Raw genomic sequence first — 24,427 nt, 5'->3', positions numbered from 1 at the left:
TATGCAAAATAAAAAATTAAAAAGGATCTGTCCATTTGCTGCTGTTTTCACTATATTTCCCAGTGGTCCAAGGCCGTGGATTGTGAGAAGTAGCAATGCTACTGCAGAAAGCCTTTAGTTAATGCCTCAGTCTTTAAATTAATCACTTATATGAAGTGTTCCCCATGCCCTGGATTTCCTCAGTAAAAAACATCTAACAACAAAACTAAGACATCTCATGCGGTGACATTCCCATGGCAAATTTTTATCTGCTGATTATTATGCATAAATTCCATTTAAAAAATACCTGAAAATAATATTTTTTAAAAAAGCACTAACTTTTAAAGAATTTGTTTATACTTTATAGTAATTAATGCTTTTAATACTTTATATATTTAAAAACAAAGATGCAGTTTACAAAGATGTAAAGGATTAAATTTTTTAAGCAATTTTTTAAAGGAAGGCTCATTAATTTTAAAAATATGTGAATCTCCTTAAATTTTGGTTTTTAAGAAAACCGAATATAAGAACTGAATCTTCAGCTGCTGCAGATTGCCATCTCTGTATCATCACCAATGAAATTGTGCTGACTTGCCCCAGTTGTGCACCTGGAGTGGTATTATCTAATCAATTCTAGTTAGTTAAAGGGAATTTATATCTTCTTTGCATCTTACTTCTATAATCAGACTAGTAATTGTCACTTTCTTTTGTCGCTAGCCAATATTTCTTCTATGTCCTGTATTCTACTCCAGCAAAGGGCCAACTCAGTCTAACAATAAAAAACTATTTGAATTTAGAAACTCTGCAACTAGCTTAGAAAAAAATGAAATAAAAACACAGTACAGAAATATTTTTACTGGTCTTCTAGTCTGTAGAAGCTGTATTTATATTCTGCAAGAGGAGTGAATTGCCCTAATGTTATCTTTTAAAAGGTAATTAGAAAATACTCACGTGCTTGAGCCTTGTGTCTTAAGCTTTTCTAGGAATGAATTTTTCTGGATGACTTATGAACCTTTTAAAAGGCAATTGCAATTCAAGTGCAGACACACCACTGTAATTCTCCCCACAACTTCTTGTACTGGAGAATTACTGCCTTTGATAACCGCTTTATTAACTTTTACAGCATATGTTCGTGATATGTGAAGCAGGGAATTATATTTTTATTTCCTCCTAAAAGAAAATAAAAAATTGCTTTTATTTGCTTCAATACTTACTTTTCACCATAAAACCTTTCAAAGAATTTTTCTTTCCAAGGTTCTGTTTTCTTTTCCTTTTCAATCTCTTGTCTGATGCGCAACTGCATTTCTGGTGTAAATTCTCCTAAAAAACAAATACTAACATATTGAATAAAAGTTGTCAAGTATTAGCTTAATATGGGAAATTATAAATTACAGATACAAAGATGACATACAGTGATTTCTGTTACAGTCATCCAAGGATTCCAAATGAAAATACTGGAAACCAGAAATGAGTGTGACAGAGAGAGATTTTATTTACCACATAACTTCACTATTTCAAAAGTATATTGGTAGGATTTAGTTGCATGCATTATGTTTCCAAGACTGGGTGTGCTGAAAAAGCTTGTGGTGTGTTTTTTTTTTTTTTTTCAACTGTCAAAATAAGCTTCCACAGCAAGCTGTGAAAATGTACACCAAATTCAAAATGGAATCAGCAATTTTTCTTCTGCTGAATTACCGGTGTATTACACTTTCCATTCTAAAAGTATTTATCAGATGTAGGAACAGAGACATTCTTCATAAAAACAATTAACCTTCAGTAAATCTGAGAACAAGTAGAGAGTTACCTTCTGCCAATCGCTGTTTCCACCCCTGCGCTGCATACGCGAAGAACTCATTATTCAGAGCAGAACTACTGAGGCGCAAAACTCCATCACTTCCCATCTAGAAAATAAGCCGATGGTGGCAGAAGATACTGTCAGAAATAGTGTCAGCTGAGACCATGAAGAAACAGAGTTCCAATTAAGGGAATAGAGAGAGGGAGTGGGAATAACAAAGACAATTACTTACTATTACTAAACCAGAACTTTCATTATAGCTGTTACTGTAAATGCAAGTGGGCTAATCCAGCATCAGTGTGCTCTCCTCAGTCACCAGCATTACTGACAACTCAGTTTACAACTGATTGATGTGTTGTAATCACAGCCCTCTATCTTGAGCCTATGTCTAGTGCTATTGTACACAATCAAAAATCAAGATCATTATTGTGCTTGTGCATCTGCCTGGAGTTAAATGTAATGAAGACAGTGTCTTTGCTGATTTTAAATAAGCCTAATAGTCATGTTAGCTAACATGCTGTACTGGCATAACAGTGGATGACAGGTAATCTTAACAAAATAACTGGTGTAAACTCAGCTTTTAAAACTAAAACTACTTTCAACATCTGTCAAGAATTAATTGATAAAACACCATTAAAGGTTTAATCACAGTATTTTCTACAATATTTTTTAAAAGAAATCCAACAATTACACTTTGTTTTTTCCTAATAAAACTTAATGCTTATTGGCAGGTTGTCTGAGGGTATGTCTTATTATTGAAGGACTCCTAATAACTAGAAAAAGTAATTACATAAAACAAATTAGTACTGGGTATCACCTCTAGCATAATAAATGAACACAATAAAAAAAACCAAACAAACTGGCAAATGAATAGAAAGAGGAAACAGCAGAAGAGGTAACATTGCTAGAACAAACAGCCTTAGTATTTTACACCTTTAAGATAACTAAGAGATAAATGTTTGACAATACTATTTGTGATCTAGCAGTAAAATCCATCACATTTTCCAGAATATTAACATATGTTTTAGCTACATAATATCCCCTAATTCTCAGTGCTTGTTCTGAATTGGAACCAGAAAGAAGCAGATGTGTCAGAAACATGAAATGATATTTAGCTGTATCTCCCTTGCTGAGCTCTGTATTTCACTGACAATAGTGGCTCTACTTTCAAAACAGTCTTTGCTACTTTAATCATTCCCTAGGTGACATCCTGTCCCACAATAATCTCAAGGGAGTAAGCCAGAAAGATGGAAAGTAGTAAAAAGAGAGATAGATTGATAAGCATGAACTCTGCAAAATAGGCAATGCTGAAGGCATTTGGTTACAGCAAGAAAACAGCAGACAGAAGCAGGGTCCCTCAGCAGGATATGAACCTATGGCACTGCTGCCTGGGATTTCTGGGTACATGGCATTGTTTTACCAACAAGTCAGGATTTGCATTCAAGTAGGGTGGATATATAAGGCTTCCACGTTTCTCATGATGTGGGTTGGGGAATACATGCATATTAATTACAGATAAGCTATGACTAATTGGAAATAAACAGTGAAATATGCAGGAGAATCAGCAAGAAAATAAAATTAGTGAGACAAGAGAAGGACCATAAAGAACTTGTACTTATTGTTTAAATCAAACTGGTATGACACATTATTTTATTTCACTTTTCACATGATGCACAAATGAACTTTTCAGTAAGTATTTAATTTCAGAAATTATAAAGTGATATTTTTAGATACCAGTCCCTCTTACATCTGGAGAAACCAACCAGTGTATGGCCGAAAATAGCACTTAGACAAAATCCTAAAAAGGTGATGCAAGAAGTTACAAAGAAAAGAATCACAGGTTACTAAATAAACAATTATTGGTTACTCAAAGGCAAGCGCTGAAGTGACCTTTATTTTCAACATAAAAGGAGACGAAATAGTAACACCCACTTCCATCAATGTAGATTCTACTCCAAACTTTAGTAGACTCAAGATTTTATCCCTAAGCCTGACAGTGTTTTGCAGTAAAGAGTAGTATGGAGATGACATTGTTATTATCATCTTTAACTTCATTTAACTGTCGGCTGTCTCTGAAAGGCATGGTCCTCCTGAAACTCCGTTGTTCAGCTGATGGCAAGTAGTGTAGCCAAACAACTAGCCAGATTAACAAATCTGTAGCTGTAGCCAAGTGTGATTGAGCTATTGCACTAGGCTGCATAAATCAAAAACATTATGAAGACCACCAAATTATATTACCATGTGAATACAAGAACGGTATTAACTTCATTGTAACCCTGTTAGTGATAAGGACATGAGAAAAGAAAGCTTTGTAGGAAGAGTTATCGCATCTTTTATTTTACTGGCTAATATATTTTGGAAAAAAAAGTGCCAAGTTTTTGGGTGCACAATTTCTTAGAAGGTACGAAAAAGAAAGTGCAAATCCGAAGCTAAATGCTAGTAAGAGGTTCAACCAAATTCAAATGTTAACTAATCTACCTGAGATAAAAGCACAGGCTGGAACTCAAGAACAGAAAGCAAGTATCTGCAAGGCCACAGGCAAAGTTCATTAGTTCTTGTGGACAGGAAAAAAAGCCAAGTAGTAAGTAAAATGCCAAATGGAAGTAAAAACACAAAACTAGAAGAATAGCAAAAAGGGAGAATGAGAAGACTGACCTAAGAAAAACAATAGTACAGGTCAACTAGCAGTGGAACAACAGATCATTTATGGACTTCACTGGAAAACAGATGCACACTACACTAACAACCTTAGTTACGAATTGTTGGAGCTTACAAGTACCAGGGAACTATGTTCACAAGATTGCAAATACAATGTTAAGATGCTTAGGTTACAAAATCTATAAAGAACAGACTCAAGAAGTCACTGCTGAGTTCATGATAGTCACTACCTTTGCTGAATGGGCAGAGAAGGACCTTCCCTGAGACCTGTGTTCATGGACCACAAAACTCATGGAAGATTTAAATAGCTAGAACAGCTGAATTCCAGACTTGGAAGGTCTAAGATGTCTTCCTCCTACAATATTAGCTAACCACCTCTACTGAAATCTTGTATTACCTCATCCAGAGAACACACTTCCATGTAACTCAAAAAGTTGAAGTGGAAATGGAAAATCTTGAAGCCAAATGGTGTATTTCCTTCTCTATGCTCTGATGATAGAATCAGCATAATTAACCACTAGATGTAAATTAGAATTTCAAGAAACATCTCAATAAAGCAGTTTTTAAATACACTATTAATTTTTATGATATCTAAAAGATGCTGTCCAACAGAGTGTGTTAATGATCTGGAACAACAAACATGTCTTACAAAGTTTATGTTTTATTCTGTTTTTCTGATCAAGCACAATGGTAGAATGTTGTTTTCTAATTAATACTTCTGTGCAGAATTCACAATGGCTTTTAAAAGTTTTTCCTTTTACTGAAAGCAAACAAAAACACCCACCCAACCCCAAAACATTATCTGCTAAAACTGAACATCGGTTTGCACTACAAAGCCAATGGCAAACACTTATCAAAGCAACAGAGTAATCTTTCTAAGAACAACTACTTCAATTATTTTCCTCCAAGTTCCACTGAAATTATCTTCTAACAAGGCAGGGATTATTTTTGTAGCTCAACCTGAAGATGTACACTGATGGTTTATTAGGAATATAGCAATTACTGCATAGATGTATACTGGTAAGTTTTCTGGCTAGAATGTTTGAAGACAATTTCTCTCTCAAATTATTCAGTTATCCTAATGTATTTATAAAACTTCTAATGATCTAATGACCTAATAATTAGGTCCTGTGTAGTATAACATTTTTTACATTAAAGCTTATGTGTAAACATCTCACCATTTGACCATAATACCCCAAAATACAAATAAAATTAAAAAAATCAGAGAGAGGAGTGAAGATTCAGCCAGTGCTTAGTACCACTCAAGCAATAATACACTTTCTACAAACTGCTACTAACCCTCATTTTATATTTTATCTTGGGTGAAGTACAGTCCTATAATTCAGATTTTCCCAAAGGCATGTGAAAGGAATTATGAGCAAAAGACAGAAGGTATAAGAAAATACATTATGACACTTCCACATTAAAGCCTCCAACATATTGAAAATGAAAAATTTAGCAGCATTTATATCACACACAGGAAATACTTCGTTTTATTTATGTATGTGGAGAGACAAGACTGCCATTTTATAACACGGAACAAATGTTGGGGACCAGCATCAAACTGACCTGTGATGTCTGTACTGTGCAAATACAGCATCTGAAGGTGCGACAGCCTTAGTGACTGACTTTCTAAAGGCAAAGACTTCAGAGAGCTGGCTAGACAATATACCAGGCATAGCTCATTTTACACCTGATGGTCTTAGAGCAAAAGTTCACAGGTGACAGGGAAGACCAATATCTGTATTTCCTCCCCGAAATCTCTAATACTAAGGGGAACTCTCTCCAATAAACAGAACTGTTTGTGTTCCACTACAGAGAAACAAACACTTAATTTAGATACCCTGCGTCATCACTCTGGAAGAGCTCCTGTTTCCACTAACAGTAGAGGATGCATGAAGAATATTAGGCTTGTTAATTAGGGCCTCTATATTTGCTATCTAAGCTAGTCAGCATGAAACACCTGCTCACAACCCGAATTCAAAGGGAACATCAATAGTTATGTTGTGTACCAGATGTTCTCTAGCTCCACAAAATCCCTGAAGGATTAAAAATTGCTATCAAATATAATAAAAAGTGAGAGTAAGTTTTAGAAGAGATTGAAACAACCCAATGCATGTCTCAACATGCACAAGTTTCTACCAATTTGACATCCTCTGAATGCAAATGACTGTAAAAAAGGTGAGCACTTTGGAACACACACCTTGGTGATTAATTTTGTGCTTTTCTTCCACATCATTATATTGGGTAGGCCAATCACATCCAGATTCATATTTTTTGATCCTATAAATTTCCTCCACTTCCTACTGGTGACCACAAAGTCAGATGCATTAATTGTTTCTTCCTGCCACAGTGTCTTTGTCAGTACGAAACAGATCTCATAGTGCTTATGACCAAGCTTGGTGGTTCATGTTGTAACAGGATGAATTGCCTTCTCTTTAAAGTCCCTGTGTTTTAAAATGGGCTACCTACTCAGACTACATTAGCCACCCAAATACATCTGTAAGCAGTAACTATTTATGGCTACCAACTATCTTATTAGCAAATATTGATCTTAGGCCTGAGACTTTACTGCTTGTGAAACAGTATATGTAACGGAGGATAAAAAGTGTAAAAGTAAGTTTGGCCCAATTGTGCCTGTTTTGCCTGGGAAACAGTTTATTTTCTCCATAGTAGGTAGTATGTTTTGGATTTGTGGTGAAAACAGTATTGGTAATTCAGGGATGTTCTCATTACTGCTGAGCAGTGCTCACACTGTATCCAACCCCTTTCTGCTTCTCACCCCACCCCACCAGCGAGCAGCCTGGGGGTGCACAAGGGATTAGAAGGGGACACAGCTGGGACAGCTGACCCCAACTGACCAAAGGGATATTCCATGCCATATGATGTCATGCTCAGCATATAAAGCTGGGGAAGAAGTAGTAAGTGGGATGGACTTCTGGAGTGGTGGCATTTGTCTTTCCAAATCACTGTTACCTGTGATGGAGCCCTGCTCCCCTGGAGATGGCTGAACTCCTGCCTGCCCTTGGGAAGTGGTGAATGAATTCCCTGTTTTGCTTTACTTGTGTCTGTGGCTTTTGATTTACATATTAAACTGCCTTTACCTCAACCCATGAGTTTTCTCACTTTAACCCTTCCACTAATTCTCTCCTCCATTCCACCAGGGAGCAGTGATCTAACAGCTGTGTGGTGCTGACTTCTACAGTGTTACTGTCAAAGGCACACAAGGCTAGACCTTACAGCATTATACAAACATCACTTAAAAAGTAATGGAGGGTGGTGGCATTTTTGGCTGAAATTCAGTTTAAGATTAAAACAACTAATGTAAATGTCTAGATGTGGCCTAGGCTTCCAGTCTCCTATTACAATCAACAGAGGTCCAGCTGATGCAGTCAGTGGAGCCTAGAGGACTACTCAGCTGACCAGCAAGTTGGCATCTACTTTACAGTGAGTCAAATAGCTCTTCAGGCTCTTTGTTCGTGTATTGACTTGATCTGCATCATCTGTTATGGGAGTTTAGACACTTGCAGACACACTAATTTACATGTCTTCATTTGGAAGTGAATCAATACCAACCTTCTGTGTGCCAAACTGCTGAGAAACTGGATACAGGAAAGCTACAAAGTGGTAATACACTGCAAGAACAGAAAGGTGTAACAAGAAAAGCACTGACCAAATGAATTCCTGCTAATGCTAATAAAGCTCAATATAAAACGCAAGGCAATGCATTTCTAAAGGCCATCTACCTTGTAATAAACTACTGAAAACTTAAAAAAAACCCCTCCCTTTGCCACACAGAGTAGAATTACACACAAGCACTGTGGATAAGTTTGTTCTTTAATGTGAAGGTGGTGGATCACTGGAACAGGTTGCCTAGTGAGGTGTTGGAGGCCCTATCCCTGGAGACATTCAAGATGAGGTTTGATGGTGCTCTGAGCAAACTGTTATAGTTGGAGATGTCCCTGCTTGTTGTAGGGAGGTTGGAGTAGATGACCTTTAGAGGTCCTTTCCAAATGAAGGCATCTCTGATTATTACTACTTCATTAAACCTATTCTAGTTTTGGTGGGGTTTTTTTATTCCAATTTAAAATCTCTCTTCCTTATTCTCCTCTTTAGCTTACCCTGGGAGGGTAGTGGGGGAATAACAGAGTACATATGTTATTGTTATCACCTGGTTATCGGCTAAAACTGTGACACTTTCATAAATGCAGAATTAGTTGGGAGAATCCACAAGAACTTGATGCTAGTGAAAAAGGAGTTAAAGAAATCTCATCGGTTTTAAAATAAACAATACCGAACACATGGAGTGCAAAGCCTCCTGCAAAGGAATAATGGGGATTGTACAATGAGACCACATTGTCTTAGTTAGGATCTCACTGTTGATCTCACAGCATGAAGGAAATGAAAATGAGGTCAACTTACTAAGCAAGAATACCAGCAGAACATGGCATAATGGGCCAATATTAGACACAGTTGGCAAGGGACTCATCAAATTCCAAAAGAAATAATGCTCTAAGTGCATTAGGAGCAAGAAGATGATGAAAGAAGTCCACTGTGCAACACAGGGGAAAAACTAGAGGGATACAGAGACAAAGCTAATGTTGATATTGTCCTTTTTTTTTATCCATCTTCAGCACAAATCTGCTGCATTGAGGTGCTTAATGCAATTAATAACAGCAACAAAAGGCAAAAGGGTAAGATCTCACCTTTGACTGTACAAGCAAGGAGCCTAAGAAATAATGGATTCAAATAATCTGTTAAGTGTCCAGTTATGAATTTATTTCAGAACCGTTAAAGGCTGGATTTCAGAGCAGTGAAAAGGAAAACTGCAGAACTATACGTGCTAGCTAAAGGTATACAGCATATATGTCTAAAGAAGAGGATAAGCACTGCTAAGGACTCACAGACTAAGCCAGCTTCAGAAGAACTCTGTAGTCTACACATAGACAACCAGTTATTTTTTGAGATGCCCTGGGGTGTCCTAAAGATATTAATATAAACACATTCTGGGCACATACAACCCAGAACCTACAGGGGACTTACAACCTTTTGAAGAAGTTGGGTACGAGACTACATACCAGAATGCATCTCAGTTGACACAAGAAGCCTGTGTTTAAATATCTTTTTTGCTCTCCATGTCTTGAAGCTCCTGAGAACATGTGTGTTCTGGTTTGGTTTGGTGCGTTTTTTGGTAGCGGGGGAAGGGCGCCAGGAGTGGCTCTGGTAAGAAGCTGAGAAGCTCCCCCTGCTCCAAAACCAGCCAAGGAGCCATTAGAGGGACAATAGATATGTTTCAGCAATTAACATACGAAAGAACATCTATAACACCTGAGCAGAGAAGGACTTGGGGGGAGAAGAGCTGTGCTAGAGGAGGAGAGTGGTGCTGGTGGTTGGTGAGGAAGAGGGGGAAGAAGGTGCCTGAGCAGAAGTTTCCCTGCAACCCATGGCGAGATGGCAGCTGTCCCCCTGCAGTCATGGAGGAACGTGGTGGAACATTCCCTGAAGGCTCCAGGAGGGGTGAACTTGGCCACTGGATTTGGATTTTGTGGCCAGAGGATTTGCTGCCAGTGGACTCTGGTTGTGCAGATTTGGAAAACACCAGTGCAAGGGAAGTTTGTTCCTGAAGGAGCCCGTGACTCTGTGGGAAGCCCAGGCTGGAGCAGCTTGCTCTGGACCTCGTGGGAAGGACTCATGAAAGAGAAGTTAGTGGAGGACTCTCTCCCATGGGAGGGACCCCATGGGGAAGCAGGGAAGGACTGTAAGGAATCCTTCTTCCTGAGAAAGGAGCGGCAAGAAGCACCAGCCCATGAACTGACTCTAAACCCCATCCCCTGTCCCCCTGTGCCCTGGGGAGAAGGAGGGAGAGAAACCGGGAACAAAGTGATTTGGGCCCAGGAAGAAGGGAGGGGTGGGGGTAACATACGTAAGAACTGCTCTCTGTGTTTTCTGTATCCTGTGTGTGTTTGATTCGTGTGAAATTAAATCACCATTTTTTCCCCAAGTTGAGTCGGTTTTGCCTGGGACCTTAATCGGTGAAGAACCCTCCTTGTCCTTTGTCTCAACCCATGAGCTTTGTCCTCATCCCAGAGTGTGTGTATGTGGAGTTGAGTGAGAGGCCATGTGGCTGTTCCTTTTGTTGTCGTGTTGGGCCCAGACCACGACAATGTGCAATGATTAAAGCAGAAGATGTCACACTATACACAACTGCCTGGAAGTTAACACTGAGTTGAGCAACAGCCAACACAGATTTGTCAAGAATAGGTCACGTCAAGTCAGCCTGTTTTCTTTCTGACAGCATAAAAGGCCTTGTAACAGAAAAGAAACAGCACAAGTTTTATATCTTAACAATGCTGTGTCATATGACATTTTATTAAGCAAAGCTAGGATATATAAATTGTAATTGGGTGGCAGAACTCTTTGATTAGGTAACTATTGTTCATTTATTATCAACTGGAAGGCTGTGTTTCAGAGGCATGATAAAAACAAGGAAGGAATTTGCAAATAACCTCAGAGAGGGACAGAGTACACTGGAATCTACAACTGCAACTGAATTATCTTGATGGATTTCAGTTACTTTGGAAACAACAGGGGTAAGTATAGCATTGCAATACTGGCAAATGCAAAGTTTCAGACTCTTGTAGTAATACATATAAAGAGAAATAAAAAATGAAGAAACAAAGTGGGTATGCGATGCTTCTGTAGAAAAGTATTTGTGGTTTATGAACACACAGGCTGATCACAAACTGAATATAAGTCAATCTTGCTATTAAATTGCAAAGGTGAGCACAACACCAGAAGTTATAAATGGGAGCACTGTGTAGAAACACAGAAGTCACTTCTGCTCTCCTTGGCGTTACTTAGCACTTGAGCTGGAGTAATACGCTCAATTTTGATTGTTGCAACTCAGAACTGGTATAAAGACAAAAGGAGAGAAATGAGGCTGAGCATAGATTTTAGGTCCTAGATCTGCAAAAATGCATTACTAATGGCTGCTTCTCAAAAGAAAGAAACAAGGAGATGCAGAATGGTTACTACCATCAGGTTTGAGGGCTATTGCAAAATAAGCACAGTAATCTCCATGCTTGCCATGGAGATGCAGAACTTAACAAAGAATAACAGAATTGCAGCAAGAGTGTGGGGAACAGGTTCAGATTAGACAGAGAAGAGGAAATGTTCTAACAGTGAAAACAATCACTAAACTTACTTGGAGAAGCTGTGAATTCTCCCATCACTGAACAGCCAGAAAACCTTTTAGACAGTATCTACCAAGAAAAACAGACACTGTTGATTCTGCCTTAGTGTAGAGAAGACTAGATAGATTGTCCTTTCTTTGTGTATTTTCCATGTCAAGATATAAAAGATGCTAAAGCAATTTTAAAATGAATTTGTAACAGAGTTTCAACATTTACTAAGCTAAAGGATAGTTATATTGCCAGCTATTACACCACCACTAAAAAGAAAACTTTAAAAGGGCTCTTGCATGCATTTATTTCTCCTCTGACCAACTGCCAACCTCCTTTTTTTAAAATAAAGGTGCTAAAGTCAGTCCTGGCATTATGTCTTCAAGGCAGAGGCCTCTAGCCTCTTAATGCCCTTCCAATGGAGTGCTCTATGTGCTCTAGTGTAACTGACCACAGCTCATGATTCATATCTGAACCAACTGTTTATTTGGAGTGAATGACCTTCATAAACACTGTGATTTCTCAGCTAATGGCTCAGCATTTCCAGCATGTGATTTGAACCTTAGATTGCAATTAGTTCCAAACAATCTTAAATGGATGTCATAGAATGGAGCATTGCACTGTCCTCTGGTTCTGCTTGTATTGCAGACACTCAGTTTTCTTTCTCAAGGGCAAACATGTGGTGTCAGCCACCACAATTATGCTTCATGATGGCTGGAATGAGCCTTACTCACTCATCATCAACTCCTTTGCTAGCAGTTGATAGCTTGAGGCATAATCTGGCCTGCATCAGAAGTAGTGTGGCCAGCAGGAGTAGAGAAGTGATCATCCCCCTGTACTGGGCACTAGTGAGGCTGCACCTCAAGTACTGTGTTCAGTTTTGGGCACAGAAGAGACATTTTGGTGCTGGAGCGGGTCCAAAGAAGGGCAACAAAGCTGGTGAAGGGTCTGAAAAACAAACCCAACAAGGAGCAGCCCAGAGAACTGGGGATGTTTAGTCTGAAGAAGAGGAGGCTGAAGGGAGATCTTATTGGTCTCTACAGCTACCTGAAAGACGGTTGTAGCCAGGTGAGGGTCAGTCTCTTCTCACTAGTAACTAGTGATAACACAAGAGGAAATGGCTTCAAGTTATGCCAGGGGAGGTTTAGGTTGGATGTCAGGAAAAACTTCTTTACAGAGAGGGTTATTAAGCCCCGGAACAGGATGACCAGGGAAGTGTTTGAATCATCATCCCTGAATGTGTTAAAAAATCATACAGATACGGTGCTTAGGGACAAGGTTTAGCAGTGGGCTGGTAGGTTAGCAGAGTTAGGTTAAAGGTTGGACTGGATGATCTTACAGGTCTTTTCCAACCTGAACGATTCTATGAAAAGACAAATTACTTTCTGCTCTTGAGGCTCAGTGTGACATCCCTGTCAAACAGACTTCTCATTAGCCCAAGAACCAGATAATATCACTGGGAAATACAGAATGGCTGAAGAGTAGTGTTTTAAGGCCATACAAATTTTTTACAGAAAAATAAAATGTTACCATCACAAATTGGACCAGGCACTAAAAAGGGGAACAGACCTTATTACTGTATGTGCTCTTGTCAGTCTCTGGACTGTTTAATGTCTGACTGACACATTCTTCAGACATTCTAACAAGATCTTCTTGCGCTTATATAAGCCTGAATTCTACATAATAAAGCAAAACAATGATTCTCCTGTTCATTACTTTGGCTAATGACCTGGGAACCAATTATGTCAAGGAGTTCTCCACAGCTACAGCTCTCCCTGTCAAGTAATATTAGGCAATTATAAAACTTAAATTTTATCCATTTGAAAAATACATTTAAGTGAATTTGCATGCATTTCTAGCATGAAAATCATTGAGGGACTTTCTCCATTTCCTACAGAATACTGCTGACTGTTCAAGTATGCCATTACCTAAGTAAAAGTCATTTTTACACTTATACAACTACCACTCAAAGAGATTGTGATAAATGGGACCAAACTAACAGGATGCTCTAAGAGTTGGCAAGTCTATAATAGAGAATGAGTGTGAATGTGCTTGGGTAAGAAAAGGAAAAGCAGCTGTAGTTGTCACAAAACTCCCTCTAAGTTCTGTTAAACAATGGCTACCTTTCTCATGATAGTGTTTCTGCTACACAATTCAACATAAAGCAAAGGTACTATATTTTTCAGCAGTCAGTAAATAGGAGAGTGGTACCACAGGGTAACAGTATCAGGTTGAATTAACCCGTGATAATTGCAAGGAAGAGATCACAGATAAAGCTTATGAAAGATCCCATAAAAGCCAATTACAAGGAAAGCTATCCAATAAAACATTTCTATTTCTGTTTAGCTTAGCTGGCATAAGACTGAAAAAGGGGATTATTGTTATCCATAAAAATTTCAGTCCATTTAATACATCTGCCAGCAACCAATACTAACTTTTAGTATATAAAAGACTTCCATGGGTTAGTTGCCTATGTTATGAAATACAGCACTTGACTGTTATTAAAGTTGCTGGTCTTTCCATTTAGTTTGGTTTTGGTAGATTAAAAAGCCCAAATCCAGGTATTTTTATTTGGATTTTTTTTTATGGCTCATGTACATTTTGGTGCCCTTCTCTGGATTCTTCCCACAGCTTTTAAAGTGAACTGGCCCTGCTTAATATTCAAGGTGATGACTTAGTATTACTTATTTAATGAAAGGGTATTTTCATTAAAGCAGATGTTTCCACTGAGCTGTCCCTGATCATGACCATATAAAATCTCAGTTAGAAACTAGCAGTGGAATAACCCACATTGTTATTTCCAGTGCAAAATGGTGTGTGTTTTCCTACACTAAAGCCCCACTGCCACCATTAAGCTTCAATTTCTAGCTTAGACTGCCTCATTACAGAACTCCTCAGTACTAGATTACCTCTGGACTTTTGCATAAACCTCACATGGTTAGGGAATGGCCAGAAAAAGGCAGAGCTCAAGAATCCACAGGAAGTACCTGTAGGTGTGACAGATAATTTATAATTCCCTCAGAACTTGCAGGCAGCCACAATCTGAAGATCCAGAATCAGGAACTATATGGGGACAAACTAGTGGCACCATCAGGTCCTGAAAAAGAACTTTGTGAGGGGCCCAAGCAGGAAAGCTGAGAACAGCAAAATAAGAACATCCCTAAAGGAAGCTGCCACATAGTCAACAGAAAAATAAAACCAGCGGATTTCAATACATTATTATATTATTAGCTGCTCAGGTTTGATTCAAGAAATTAAGAATCCTGTAAATTGGATGCTAGGGCAAAGTAGAGCCTTGCATATTATGTCAATGTAGGGGAAAAAAAAAAAAAAAGAGACAGGAACCTATCATCTTAAAGTACAAGCTTTTCATTAATCTGCAGAACCAGAATGAACCATATTGAAAGCCTGTGCCTCTGTGGACAACTTCTTCCAGTGCTTACCCACTCTTGCTGAGGAAATATTTTTCTTGATAATAAAATCAGAATTTCCATTTTTCAGCTTCCATCACTTCTAATGCTATTACCATGTGCCTCCAAGAAGAGATCTGTCTTTCTACAATCTCCCAGTACCTAGATGTAATCCACCCTTTAGAAGGCCTTCAAACACATATCTTGCTCCCCTTAAGGGCAACCATGACCCTTGTCTTCTCTGCCTATCTTTTCTCAACTGAAGCAAATTTTTGTCAGTGCTTTTCATATACATAAAAAAAGGGAAAATAAACACATGCAGAGAAACACACAGTATCATGTTGGAGAGAAGCACAAAAAGTGAGGGTAATATATAGTAAAGGAGTTGGTAATTACCAAGTGTAATATAAAATGTTGATTTCAGGTCTTCAGGACACAGATGGTAGGAATGTGGAAGCAGTGCAGTTGGGAAGCTAAAGAACATTTAAAAAAACAGACAGGGCTTGCCAAAAAACACAGGGACAAAAGGATAGCAACTGTTTCTTTTCCTGAAGGAATACTTAGAGGCTCATCTCAAACACAAAAAAACTCATGCCCACATTTACTAACAGGGCTATGATTTTGTGGAAAAAAAACCCTATCCTTTCTCAAAACAGTTTCCATGTATTTAAAGACAACAATGGAAGACGTTCAGGGTTTGAAGTAGGTAAACAGGAGTATAAGAAAATTGCTTCTGACAAGATGCAACTATCAGGACCTTTGTGCTGTTGTGACCACAAAACAGTTACAGTAAAGCTGAGAAGTACATGAATAATAAGACAGACACATTGAACACAAAGGAACAGAGTAGACAGCAATACATGGGTCTGATTTAAGAGCTTCTCTCACTACAGCAAACTCAGCCATCCCAACTTCACGTTTTAGGCAGGTGACATGGAAAGCTTAAACAGTCTCTCACAGCAATTCTTTTGTAACACAACTCAAAGGCTCATGTTCACTCTGTATAATCTCTCTTCTATGGGTCTCACCTTTTCTCAGTAGAGTGTAACTTGACCTAGAATACGGCTGAATTTTACTTAGTCCTGATTACAAAGTTATCAAACCTTATAAGAAAAACTCTTGTCAACACCAGCTGATCATCAACATAACATGAACAGTTTGTCCTTGAATACAAAATGAAAAAGACAGACTCTAAAGACAGATGGTGAAAGTAATTCTAAATATTACTTGATCCTTTAAAAAATAACCAGACTAAACTTAGATGTAAAGCATCAAAGGATGAAAAAGAAAATATCTACTACTATAAGAATAATTGCTTCAGTCAAGAGGAGAAAAGGAAGAAGAGGCTTTTAAAGAAAGAAACAAAGACATTTTCCATCTTCACTAAAGTGGGAAATACGCCGAGTAAGACTGAAGAATTGCAAACATATGTTTTCAAAATGAAATGTGACTTGTTAATTTAGACCTTGTCTAAATCAAGAAGACAAGTAGGATAGCTATATTCATTCTGATACACTGTAGTGTCAAAAAAAGACAATAGAATCCAATCTGGTTGAGTTTAGATGCAAAAAATTGAATGAAGAATTTAAGAGCAATAAATCTGACAAAATGAAAAGATAAAGTATCTTTTAAAATGAAGGAAAAAACAAGTAAAATATAAGGAAAACCAGAATATGTAGAAAAAAGTACCTTCTAAGTCCATTCAAGTTGCAGAAATTACAATTAAAATTTATTTTTCCATTACATCCATCATACAAGTACCAATCCCAAGCATGTCAGAACATGTGACAGTATTTATAAAGGTACTAGAAGAGGCACATGAGTGTAGAAATAAAAGGTAAAACAGAAAACATATATAGACTGTGATCAAGGCAGGCACATATGAAAATAATTTTAAAAAATGATACTTGGAGACTGTGAGAAAGTAAAACATTATTAAATTATCCAACAATGCTTTTATGTTGAAGAAGGTGCAGAAAGAGAGGTTTAAACAGCCAGGGTCTATTAATCTAGTTTTTGATAAAAATATGGCATATGCCTTTGACCCCAATAAGCAGAATGTGAGGGGATGTCACATATGAACATCTAAAATTAGTCAGTCATTTTTGATGAGTATCATAAATGAAAACCCTGTATCCAGTTCCTTTTCTCTAGGCATTAAACATTGCACCCACATGCAAAAAAAAAACACACCCCAAAGACTGTGTGTCCTTAACACAAAAGAGAGCAAGCTAAAGGAAAGTCGAGTTTAAATAATTCAAAGAATAGCAATATTCTCAAATAATTAGGAAAAGAACTCTCAACCTCATTTTCCTTTCCATTTAAGCAAAACAAATATACTGAAAAGAGAGGGAGAAAGGGGGAGAAAGAGAGGAAAGAGAGGGAGGAAGAAGGTGGAAGAAAGTGTGAAGAGAGGGAGAGAGATTGTAGCAGAAACTTAGATGAATCACTTCTGCTTGCTCTTTTTTTTTTTTTTTTTTTTTTTACTGCACCTGCATCCAACATCTTTTTTCAAGCCCTTGGCTGTCTTCAGATACAGAATTGCAAGGAATGTTCTGTTCTGCATCTAATTCCAAGGCAGCCCTACAGTGGCAACACTGGAGGCACTGCAGACCAACTCATATAATTTAATTATTAGTACTTTGCAGCAGCTGAAACACTGCACACTGCAGTAGTGCAATGCATCCTTAATAGCCACATAATTTGAAGCATGGCAGTCACTTGTGTCCATATGTTACCATTTTTGTCCACATATTATACTCTCCTAACACAGCTCCTAGCACAAAATCTTTTAAAAAGGCACTGGAAGGGAGGTGTTTTATCAATTTAACTTTTTAAAGTACTAATAATTCTGTCAAATGTAAATGGAACCGGTGTTGCATACAAGAGCCTCTTTTTTAAAGCACTAACAGCTGTGCACTGTGCTTTATAAACCTTGCTTGGAAGGAAGGAGAGTGGAACAAAAGTTTCACTAGTCTGTATCACTCAAACAACCATGAGTGCAGGGCTCATCGCACTGCAGAAGGAATTATGGAAAATTATGCTGCAGCTTTGGCTCTTGTATTTTCAGTTTTCAGCAGGCTCAGCACCATTGCTGTGTCCTATTAGATGTTCTAACGGAGTTGAGCCTTGCTAGAGACATAAGGAATTGCAATAGTTCTACTAACATCTCGACAACATTTGTTTGTAAAAGTGAGGCATGTTTTAAGCATGACAAGAGCTTGTAGCCAGGGCTTTAGAAATGAAACGAGCTTACTCAACATGGATACAACACGGTGGAAAACACTGATTCACACTTCTGAAATACAGTGACCAGGCCTGCAGAAAAACAAAAACCTGACACTTAATAAAAAATGTAAAGCTTCTTATTCACATATATCGAAGTCCTGACATTGAGGAGGACCTCTATGGATTACTGCAAACAAACAAGAATCAGTCACAGCAGCCAGACTGCAATCCAACTGCAGCAAGCCTTACTGGACTGCCCTAGGGAACCTAAAAGAATATTCCTGTAGTTGAAGCCAACAGGGACTTTGAAGTAAAGTCTTTCAGTCTTCAACTCATGTAAAGTGAAACTGATGTTTGTTATTAATACATGACTGTGAAATGTGCAGATACATCATCCCCACAGCTGCATTTGGTAAAAAAGGTATTAACTTGCAGCACAAGAGGGGCCAGTCGCAAGCAGTAACCTCTCTGAACACCCCTGGCTAGCTGAGCTCAGGAATCTGAGCCCCAGAACCTTATTGAAAAGCCAGCTGAAATGCTTTGGAATTTCTTCATCCATCTAGTCTATAATGCACCTACATTAAAAGATGTACCTAACAAAGACGTACAAATAAAGCACATTATAACACCACCATGCTATCAGCATTAACCATTAAAACCAAAGAAAAAACGTCAGTTAAAGGGAGAAATGTGTCACAAAATGACCTTCAATTACTAAACACACAGGGGTGCCAATTTAACAGCTTTTTAAATATGCTTAGGAGCAGAGGACATATGTTATATTTAACATTCTATTAACATTCTGTTGCAAATGTTCTTGTCTGAACTAAGTGCTTTTGTCATCACCCTGAAACTATTTCAATGTAAAACTCAAACATTTAGAGGAACATAATAATAAATATTTGAAAGCTACTGATGATAGAGAACTGACAAGGACAGCTGAAAGGCTCCAGTATTAGCAGAAAAGGCAGCTAGTAACTTAACATAACCATTCAGCTACTACTATACAATAATTCCATGGAGAGAAATGTAAAATGAACCTGGGAGCAAATAGTACACACAGGACTAATTTCTGCAGTATGATGTCTAATAAAGAAAACACTGGAGAAGTCCAGCAAATGGCAAATATAATCCTCAAGTTCTGATGAAGTTAAGAAAGCAAACAGGAAGATGGTTCCACTGCTACAAGGAATGAACTGTGAAAATAAAGCCTTGCTTACTCTCTTTGAATATAAAACTAATAAACAGTAAGATACCTACTAAATAGTATTTATTTTATTCTTTTGATTACAAAGAATAAAATAAGTACTAAGTGTCAGAATGGCAGATTCCAAACCTCTCTCCTTGTCTTTTATAAGCATAAGACTTTTATTTACTATTCTTTACTTGCCCTCTACTACGGAACTCAAACTGATGTGCTTGAGAGTAGGAGTAATTTGTGCACATCAAACCAAAGTTACCTTTCTTTATCATTGCTCAAATCATAGGAACAGATATTAAAGCTGATTCATACCACATGAAAGCAAAGAGGTTTTGAAATGGAAGTCTGCATATAGCCTCCCCAAAATTACTTCCAACTATTTTAAACAGAACAGAGAAAATCACTAACTGAGATCAACCTGTGCTTTTTTCCAATGCAAGGTGAGAGGAAATCTATACAAGGTGCTATAATCAATCTGGATGTGTCAGCATCAAGCTAAATTGAGTAGGCCAAGACAGAACCACAGAACCTATGCTGACCTTAAAATGAGAGGATGCTGTAAAGTTATTACAGAACAAGAATACTGGCATGGACCAGAGAGATGGTTATTATTTTGGGATTCACTGATTTAAAAATGGAAAGAAAGAGATTAAGGTGTTTTTTGACAAATTTTAGAATCTTTTGACTTATACATCATGTTTTTCATTTTATTAGATTGGCTTACTCTAAACCTGAAATATTCACTACTGCACTTCTGCAATACTACATGGCTTAAGTATTTCCCTAAGAATATTTCAGTTTAGACTTTTGATTTTAAGTAATGACCTCAACTTTCTATAAACTGTAGATTGATTCAGAAAATAAGACTGCTAAATTTCTTTCATAAAACAAGTAAAGCTAAGACAAGATATAGTTTTTATTGCTTTAAATGCTCAGGTTTTGTCAGATAAAATGGCACTGCAGCCTAACACATGGGTCTGAGGAGGCTTTGAGGTCCTTTGTGTTTGTTTTGACAGAAGGAAATTCCCAGCCTATGTGAAAGGCCAGGGCAAACCACAAGAGGGCCAGAAGAACCCAATATTGCCAGAAGAGAAAACACAGGACAGGGAGTTAAGTTCTAAAAGATCAGAAAGTAGTTAAGCATTTGCAGTGTCTGGAAAGACACATTTTTTCAAAGCATTCAGGAAAGAACATTTCGTTCAGCTCTCTAAGGATGTGTAAAATCACTAAAGCTTTCTGCTCCTATTCAGACGAGGCACCGCTTTCTCTTCTTAGAACCTTACTACAATGGGTGTATTTCCCTTCCTTTTGCCCATATTCTAGGTGTTAATAGCAGGATTTGACTCCCCAGTAGCAGCAACAAGGAAAGCTGGTGTAGACAAGATATTGCCAGCTGCCATTCCTTTTCAACAACCTGTCATATAGATCAGTTACTCATCCTTGCACAACACATGTTTAATTAATATTTAAAGAGGCACTGATGCAGTATAGCAATCTAGATACAGAGAAACTTCCTGCTTTGAAGATGAGTATTTGCTGAGAGGTGGTCAGGAGGCCTTCTGTTACATGTAATCATCAGTTTGATGCACTAATACTAGAAGCAGGTATTTCTTTGATGAAAATTCCATTGTCCTTCAGCTGCAGAATGTTCTAATTAGAGCTGAAAAGAAAAATACTTTGCTAGTTTCTATATTCATATGTTTTTATTATTGTCAGCTTAGTTAGCTCAGTATCCTGGAGGATGACCCAACAGGCTTCTGTGTCAGCTGAGCTTTAAGGTTTCTGAGCCTTTGAGTTCATATAGATTAAGAAAGAGCTGAAAATCTGGACATTCACATTTCAGACATGAGTTTCCTAGCACTTAGTGATGCAACACTTTGCAGCAGGCTGCTAAACAGCCACATCAGGCTCACGGCTTTTTCCTTAAATAATGTCCACGTAAGTCACTCTGAACCTAGATGAAAGCAAATAAAATCCTTGATAAAATGTATCTACCACAACTGTCAACCTGCTCCAAATTTATAGGCATTTTAAATACAGAAAATTACACACAGCCTTCATTGCAACTGAAATAAAATGTAATATACAAGCTGAAATCAATTTCAAGTGTGAATAACTGATGACACAATTAATGTTTTCCTAAGGGAAAAAACCCAAACAGTGATGCTGCACTTCCACCTTGTCAAAAGTCTAGCTGGAGTAGGAAAAACGACAGCACCAACATCAGCAAAGTTGTTCTCAAATTCTTCCATTCAGGGACATCTCTCTAAAGCTCTTTGTTCCAGGGGATCCCATAGCTCTTGTTCCATAAGGAGCTCCCATGGCTCCCTGATAGCAACCGCAAAACTTGAAAACAGAAGAAAAATCAGAAAACACATTCCATGAACCTCTTGACTTGGCCCTGAACTATTTTGAACAGATTAGGCTAACCAGGGTTGAGAGATAAGTAATTTATTTAAAAAAAACAACTTGAATGCAAAAATAGAAAACCTCAACTCCCTTAACTAATGGTTTCTAAAACTGCTTATTCAAACTGACATATGCATGACGAGTTTCAGCTCAGTACGATTGAAGGAGGAGGAGCTATACCGCCCAGAAAAATGGTGTTTATGACAGAAATGACAAAAGATCATTCATCATAGGGCTTTCCTATGTGGAGCAGTTAATGCAGCCTAAATGAGACTGCACTTCATTAGTAATTTCTTTCACAGATCACTATATATACACAAATAGTGTAACTCTATTAGATTTTTATAGTGCCATTCATTACAGTACTTCACATACTGTAACCATACGACAACACAGCAATACAGAGTTCTCTGGAGAAGACAGCAGCAGCCAACTGCAGAGGAGCAGATAGGGAGGAAACACTTCAGAGCTAGAAGAGCAGGAGTAGGAATTTTCAGACAAAACAAGGAAAGGACAATATGAAACACCAAAACTGACCTCTCAGAGGTTGGCAGCTAACTCAAAGAATGGTCTTACACCATTTTTGCTTCTCTGATGCCTCATTTGATTTAGACTGTAGAAATAAAAGAGGAAGACTGAATACCCTTGCATTGTCCAGTCGGAACAAGACAACAGAGACTGGACACCAGAGACTCCCACGAAAGCTCCTTGGCTGGAATCCTCTCTCCTCTCACTTGATCCTTGAACACTACACTGGCATTTTCCAGTTGCCACAGGAAGGAAAATACCAGTTCAATTGCTTTCCTCAGTTCGTATCTGGGATGAAACTGTTAGGCATAGCCAAGGATGTAATCCTAGATATCAAGAAAAGGGATGCAATTCTTTTTCTACTAAGGCCCCTCAAGGTGAAGATTTGGGCCTATTTCATTCCCCACTCAAAGAGAATCCTCAAACTATCACACTTAAAGGACAAACATTTTCATTGGTCTTCCAGAGATGAATGGAGGCTTCTGCTTTCCAAATAGAATCATAGAATCATAGAACTATTCAGGTTGGAAAAGACTCTTGGGATCACCGAGTCCAACCATCATCCCTACTCTACAAAGTTCTCCCCTAAACCAGATCCACCAACACCACATCCAAACGACCCTTAAACACATCCAGGGAGGGTGACTCAACCATCTCCCTGGGCAGCCTATGCCAATGTCTAACCATTCTCTCTGTGAAGAATTTTTTCCTAATGTCCAATCTAAACCTACCCTGTTGCAGCTTGAAGCCGTTCCCTCTTGTTCTGTCACTGACTTCCTGTGAAAAAAGACCAGCATCAACCTCTCTACAATGACCTTTCAGGTAGTTGTAGAGACTGATGAGGTCTCCCCTCAGCCTCCTCTTTCTCAAACTAAACATTCCCAGCTCCTTCAAGCATTCTTCATAAGATTTATCCTCTAGGCCCTTCACCAGCTTCGTTGCTCTCCTCTGTACTTGCTCCAGCACCTTGATATGTCTTTTGAATTGAGGTGCCCAAAATTGGACGTAAAACTCCAGGTGTGGCCTCACCACCCCCTCACAGGGGGACAATCACCTCTCTCCTTCTGCTGGCCACACTATTTCTAATACAAGCCAGGATGCCATTGGCTTTCTTGGCCACCTGGGCACACTGCTGGCTCATATTCAGCCGCTTGTCAATTAGAACCCCCAGGTCCTTTTCTGCCAGACACTTTCCAGCCACACTTCCCCAAGCCTGGAGCGTTGCCTGGGGTTATTGTGGCCCAAGTGCAGGACCTGGCACTTGGCCTTGTTGAAGCCCAGACCATTAACATTAGCCCAACAATCCAATCTATCCAAGTCTCTCTGTAGAGCCTCCCTATCCTCATGCAGATCAACACTCCTGCCTAGCTTGGTGTCATCTGCAGATGCACACTAAATATGGTTTGCTACACAAACCAACAGAAAGCTGTAAGAAGACAACAGGTGGAAGGATAACTGTAAATATCTCATGATAAAACTGCTTTTCTGTGACTAGTTTACTTGCAAAGTATAAGTGTTCATATATGTAGTGCTGGGCCTTTCAAATAACACCTGCAATGTATGCACTATGTGAACACTTTCTGAAACAAAAATTTAAAAGAAAGGCACTGCTTTTAACTAGTGAGGTACGACTAAACTGAAAAAAAACATTGTCTTGATTTTCTTGCAAAAAACTGCTTTAAGAACCCTGATAAGAAAGTAAACGGCCTGTCAGTTCTAGAGCCTCCATTCTTAAAAATAATATCTAAAGTAAGAAACTCCTATAAAAGGCTCCTGTATTTGAAAAATAATGAATTAACACTGGGATCTTTGATAGCTGGAGAGAAAACATTATTTTACTTAGCAGATTTTATTTTTTTTTTTCATCTCTTCCGGTAAATTAACTAGAAGGAGAAAAAAAAACTATCAGGAAAATATTTGCTGGGCACTACATTAAAATCTGTTTTACAGCAGGGAAAAAGGGTCTCTTAAAATCTGTCAATACTGACTTTGCCTTGTGGGAGCTTAAGAATACATTTACATTGTTTCTCCTATGGCT

At 38.2% G+C, this 24,427-nt stretch overlaps 1 protein-coding gene across 1 annotated transcript in view; it reads right to left on the bottom strand.

The window, feature by feature from the left end:
- The window catches only part of ASXL3 (ASXL transcriptional regulator 3), a 135,490-nt gene that overhangs the window by 16,708 nt on the left and 94,355 nt on the right, over positions 1–24,427 (bottom strand). Inside the window, exons 10-11 of the mRNA XM_051611836.1 lie at positions 1,784–1,880; positions 1,194–1,299 (exon numbers count right to left, since the gene is read on the bottom strand). Of these exons, the coding sequence (XP_051467796.1) occupies positions 1,194–1,299; positions 1,784–1,880 (203 nt within the window). The remainder of the gene's footprint in view (positions 1–1,193; positions 1,300–1,783; positions 1,881–24,427) is intronic.

Source organism: Apus apus, chromosome 2 (genome assembly GCF_020740795.1).
Source record: "Apus apus isolate bApuApu2 chromosome 2, bApuApu2.pri.cur, whole genome shotgun sequence".
NCBI lineage: Eukaryota > Metazoa > Chordata > Aves > Apodiformes > Apodidae > Apus > Apus apus.
The sequence above is the reverse complement of the archived record's forward strand: the minus strand, read 5'-3'. Positions and strand labels throughout refer to the sequence as shown.